The sequence below is a fragment of the Periophthalmus magnuspinnatus genome, chromosome 11 (genome assembly GCF_009829125.3).
Source record: "Periophthalmus magnuspinnatus isolate fPerMag1 chromosome 11, fPerMag1.2.pri, whole genome shotgun sequence".
In the NCBI taxonomy this organism is placed as follows: Eukaryota; Metazoa; Chordata; class Actinopteri; order Gobiiformes; family Gobiidae; genus Periophthalmus; species Periophthalmus magnuspinnatus.
In genome coordinates this window covers 32,432,266-32,438,325 of record NC_047136.2, presented here as the reverse complement: position 1 = coordinate 32,438,325, position 6,060 = coordinate 32,432,266, and the positions used below count along the sequence as shown (strand labels likewise).

Genomic DNA, 6,060 nt, shown 5'->3' with positions numbered 1-6,060 from the left:
AGTGAGACTTGCAGTGAGACATATACAGTGAGACATAAGCAGTGAGACATATACAGTGAGACTTGCAGTGAGACATATACAGTGAGACTTGCAGTGAGACATATACAGTGAGACAGATGCAGTGTGACATATACAGTGAGACTTGCAGTGAGACATATACAGTGAGACAGATGCAGTGTGACATATACAGTGAGACTTACAGTGAGACAGATGCAGTGTGACATATACAGTGAGACATGTGCAGTGAGACATATGCAGTGAGGCAGATGCAATGAGACTTGCAGTGGGACATATACAGTGAGATCAGTGAGACATATACAGTGAGACAGATGCAGTGAGACATATACAGTGAGACATAAACCATGAGACATATGCAGTGAGACATATACAGTGAGACATAAACCATGAGACATATGCAGTGAGACATATACAGTGAGACGTATGCAGCGAGACGTATGCAGTGAGACATATACAGTGAGACATAAACCATGAGACATATGCAGTGAGACATATACAGTGAGACGTATGCAGTGAGACGTATGCAGCGAGACGTATGCAGTGAGACATAAACCATGAGACATATGCAGTGACATACAGTGAGACATATACAGTGAGACAGATGCAGCAAGACATATACAGTGAGACAGATGCAGTATGACATATACAGTGAGACAGGTGCAGTGAGACTTGCAGTGAGACATATACAGTGAGACATAAGCAGTGAGACATATACAGTGAGACTTGCAGTGAGACATATACAGTGAGACTTGCAGTGAGACATATACAGTGAGACAGATGCAGTGTGACATATACAGTGAGACTTGCAGTGAGACATATACAGTGAGACAGATGCAGTGTGACATATACAGTGAGACATGTGCAGTGAGACATATGCAGTGAGGCAGATGCAATGAGACTTGCAGTGGGACATATACAGTGAGATCAGTGAGACATATACAGTGAGACAGATGCAGTGAGACATATGCAGTGAGACATACACAGTGAGACAGAGGCAGTGAGACGTATACAGTGAGACAGATGCAGTGAGACATATGCAGCAAGACTTATGCAGTGAGACATATACAGTGAGACAGATGCAGTGAGACTCGCAGTGAGACATACAGTGAAACATATACAGTGAGACATATGCAGTGAGACAGATGCAGTGAGACATATGCAGTGAGACATAAACCATGAGACATATGCAGTGAGACATAAACCATGAGACATAGGCAGTGAGACAGATGCAGTGAGACATATGCAGTGAGACATAGGCAGTGAGACAGATGCAGTGAGACATAAACCATGAGACATAGGCAGTGAGACAGATGCAGTGAGACATAAACCATGAGACATATGCAGTGACATACAGTGAGACATATACAGTGAGACAGATGCAGTGAGACATATACAGTGAGACAGATGCAGTGTGGCATATACAGTGAGACAGGTGCAGTGAGACTTACAGTGAGACATATGCAGTGAGACATATACAGTGAGACATATGAGGTGAGACATATACAGTGAGACAGATGCAGTGAGACATGCGCAGAGAGACAGATGCAGTGAGGCATATACAGTGAGACATATGCAGTGAGACAGATGCAGTGAGACACATACAGTGAGACGTATGCAGTGAGACAGATGCAGTGAGACATATACAGTGAGACGAGCACAGCTGCATGTGATAATAGTCAATGATGTGAACTTGGCTACTCTAATTAAGTGTGATTATGGTCATCCCGTATGCCTCCCCCTGGAATTCTGTTTGTTCTGTTAAAAATGTGTTTTTTGTGTAGCTCAAAGAATAGACTTTAAAGCAGCTCTGCTTGTGTATAAGTCTCTCCATGGCCTAGGTCCAAATACATCTCCGACATGTTAGTGCCATATGAACCATCTCACACTCTGAGGACTTCAGGGACTGGCCTCCTGCTGGTTCCCAGAGTCAGGACTAAACATGGGGAATCAATGTTTACGTTTTATGCAGCTAAAACCTGGAACAGTCTTCCTGAAGATGTGAGACAGGCCTCTACTTTGACAATGTTTAAATCCAGGCTTAAAACAGTTCTGTTTAGTCGTGCATACAACTGAAAGGTTTTTATTCTGCCTCTTCTCTTTTAATGTTAATTTTATGATGATTATTTGTGATTATTTATGTTTTGATTTATGTGATTTTTATGTCTTTCTTATTCTGTAAAGCACTTTGAATTACTTTGTGTATGAATTGTGCTATACAAATAAACTTGTCTTGCCTTGCCTTTTGCATTTTCTCACTATAACAATGACCTTTCTATAATAATAAAAACAAATGATTATTTCGGTTCCACTCCGGAGCAGCAGAGGGCGCTAGTGCACCTCTGCACACAAACTCACCATTGCTTAACTCACACATGTACCGCTTACAGACGCTCTTTTTGTGTTGTCCTGACGACTAGCGCTCTATGTCCGGCCCGGCGGACCCCCCCGGCCCGGCCCCGAGGCCCGCGCCGCTGTTCGGTGGGTGCTGGAGCTGCCGGTTACTCTCTGGAAGTGCTCTGCTTCTGTCAGGGGCCTATGTGTTTAACGAAGCCCGCAAAGTGATGCGGAAAGGCGGTCCTACGTCCATGGGAACGGTCGCACAGATCACCTTTGCTGCAAGTGAGGCCGTGAGCCGTGAGCCGTGAGCCGTGAGTCCGTCCCTTGTGTCCATGTCTGACCACTGTCCGCTCTTTCAGGTGTAGCCGCGTGGGGCCTGGTCATACTCGCAGACCCAGTCGGAAAATCTCAGAGGAAGTCCTGAAGACTTGAATGTTTGTAGACTTGTGTGTCATTATTGTATCAGCAGTGTTTAGAGAAATAAAGAAACAGTTGTGTTCTCATTGCCTGCAGTGCACACTCTGAATCTGATTATTTTCAGATTTTTAGGGCCAGAGCACAAATGTGCAAGAGCTCCACTGGAATTGTACAGTTTTGCAGAAAATGTCAAAAATCAAGAAGTAAACAATAATGTATAAACAAGTGAGTGGTATCAAAAATTACAGTTCAGTGAGTTCTAAGTTTGAATGAAGATGCAGAAAAAAATAATGAACCATGGCTCAGTAGTGCCACCTCAAAAATCGATTTACATTGCAGCAATGGGAGTCCGGCCCAGAAAAATGTCATAATAGACTAATGAAACTCAGCATCAAAAATAGGTCACGTCAGCACATGTAAAAAATGATATTATGGCCCCACCCTAAATCCTACAGGAAGTCGGCCATATTGGATCAAATCCGGGATCGACAAAAATCACTCTTCATCTTATAACATCTCCTCCAACAGTTTTCGTCCAAAACACTTCAAACTTGACCAAAAGACACAAAACCCATGCAATAAAAGGTTATTAAATAGATTTAAAATTAAATTTTGGGTGTGGCTATGGTGAAATGATGATTTGTGAATATTATTTTTTAAATTAATAGAAGAAAGGATTTACTCTTCATAATCAGGAACAATGTGACAAAGTCACAATCTAACTTTTATCTTTAAGGTGTAAAAATGTATTTATTATTCCTTTCTGCCAAGTAAATTGCACCTAAGAGTTAGAAAAAATGCTCAAAAACTCATGAAAATCTGCAAAATTAGACACTGACTTTAATTTAATTCACATAATTTTGAAAAAGGATGACTCAGCGGCACCCATTGAAAAATTTGAATACATTACGAGAAAGGAGAGGGGACCGAGCTTATTTTTTCATTGTGGGCAGGTACATAGAGCATCCCAAGATAAACAAAGTATATTATGGTCATAAATCGTAACAACGCAGCATTTTGAATGTAAAAAAATAAATAAATAAAAATAAATGTATGTGTATAATGGGTATCAATAAATTGTAAACAGCATAGTCATCTCATTTCTTTCTGACCATCACATCAGATTTTGTGGAACATGTCATTTAAATCAACTTCAGTGTCCAAAAGTCAGCATGTGCCTATACAATTAATAAGGCAATCTATAATAGCAAGGTAGGCTATGGGCAGTGTTTTCATTCTCAGAGTTGTGTTTTTCTGTTTCTATGGGCCAGGGTACAGATAAGATGGAATTTATACAGAAAGCCTACTGCTTTGTAAATGGTTTGAAAGGTTTTTATTCTGCACTCTTCTCTTTTAATGGTAATTTTATGATGATTATTTGTGATTTGTGTGTCTTTCTTATTCTGTAAAGCACTTTGATTACTTGCACATTTAGGCAAGGCAAGTTTATTTGTATAGCACAATTCGTACACAAGGTAATTCAGTCATCACTTTATTTGTCCCTGAGGAGCGATTTAAACACACTGAGCAGTAAAATATAATAGAAAAGCTCAAAAGTCTCATTACAGCTTAGGGTCATCAGGGGTCATCAGATCCAGTGTCAGGGCAGTTTGAGGTTAGTAGCAGCCCTCAGGACAAAAGTGTCTCTTCTCTCTGTCCTGAAGCCGAGGCATCACAAAAGTGTCCATGTGAACACTGAAGAGACATCAGGCCGCTCCTGCGCCTCACCCTGCATCTCACCCTGCGTCTCACTCTGCCCAGCTGTTTCGGTCAGAGATGAGATGGGCTATTCCCTCTTAGTGGTTCCTCTGTAATGTCTTCTGCCATATTTAGTGTAGAATGAGTAAAGTCTATTGTACTGTTGTAAAAAGTCTGTAGCATTTCAGAGCTAGCTGGTTAGCAGAGTTAGCTCCATGCAGGGTCGCCATGGATACACGAAAAACCAACTGCTCAAAAACACACAATCCAATAGTACTTTACTGCCATCCTTTTAACTGAGCAAGTGCAAATGTGAAGTTGTGTTGTATTACAGCTTGACCTAGAAAACTGTGAAAAGCACCTGCCTCACTGTTGCCATTGTAATGGACATAAATAGCAAATGGTTAAATGTTTGGCTACGAGAAGATGCATCCTGGCACTTCTCAGCCTCATCACACCAGACTTCAATTGCATTGTAAGGTTTCCGGATGCACAAAGTTGAAACTTTAGGTTAGATGTTTCTCAAAAAATCCACAAAGTTTCTACAAAAATGGAACAACTGACAATCTTTGAGGAAAGAAAGAAGACATTAACTCAAGTAAATTCAGATAAATGTGCCATGACCGAGATTGCTACAGATACAAGGCAATGCAGTTTGTTTAAACAATCTCAACTAATGACTTTCTCCACAGAAGAAGGGGAATGATGTAAATTGTTCATACTGTGAATACTGTCAATATTGTTTGCATATTGATTTATGAATGTTATGTGAATATTTGTATTTGTGTAAAACTGTGTTAATGGTTCATAATGCACACGCGAGTGGAAGAACTCCACTCATCCCCCAAACCCCCCCACTCAACTTTAGCCCAGTCAGTACTTATGACTTCATCTCATTGGTTTAGTTGCCCCCATCAATTTAAGTGGATTTTAACTGGAAATACACTGGCCATCACCTGACCAGACCCATAAGAGTAAAATCCCAACCTTTGACCACAGAGGACAGAGAGACAGAGCACCTCCTCTTATCTTAGACCCAGAGAAATTCAAACTTCCAGTTCTCTCTTCTAAAGTTTGTGCCCATATTTTCATGTGTTTTTAATCCCAATGACTATAGCTGATCTGACCAAAACCAAAGCTTTCACATTTTTCCAAATTTAGATATTTGCATTTTTTGATTCAGTTTGACTTAGCCTTATTCTGTGAGACCTTATATGATATGAACTAGAAAAGTGCCTTTCTCTGTTTTCTTAACACTGGAAGAGAGCTTCCAGACCTCTTGGCCTGCATCTACCCCATCAGCTTGACCTCCAGAATCGACCTTCTGAAGGCATCAGCACAACAGCACTGAGATATCATGATAGACTTAGAAACATCCTGCGTTGTGTGTGCACACATCACAGATTGCGTTAATCAATTTAGACTCAACACATAACCTTTGTGGAGAATCTGAGCTTTCAACAGTACAAAAATAACATTTTATGGGCACATAAAATGTACATTCCTCATTTTGGTGATTGTTGGCATAACTTCCCATAATTCACAGAATGTTCTTTATTACGCAACTGCACTGCCAGCACAGCTTGTGTC

At 40.8% G+C, this 6,060-nt stretch overlaps 1 protein-coding gene across 1 annotated transcript; it reads left to right on the top strand.

The window, feature by feature from the left end:
- Positions 1-2,360: 2,360 nt before the first annotated feature.
- Positions 2,361-2,845, top strand: dmac1 (distal membrane arm assembly component 1). Its single transcript, XM_033991498.2, has 2 exons — positions 2,361-2,637; positions 2,715-2,845. Exons 1-2 carry the CDS (start codon positions 2,442-2,444, stop codon positions 2,777-2,779), a joined length of 261 nt encoding a protein of 86 aa, XP_033847389.1. The 5' UTR covers positions 2,361-2,441; the 3' UTR covers positions 2,780-2,845.
- The last annotated feature ends 3,215 nt before the right edge of the window (positions 2,846-6,060 follow it).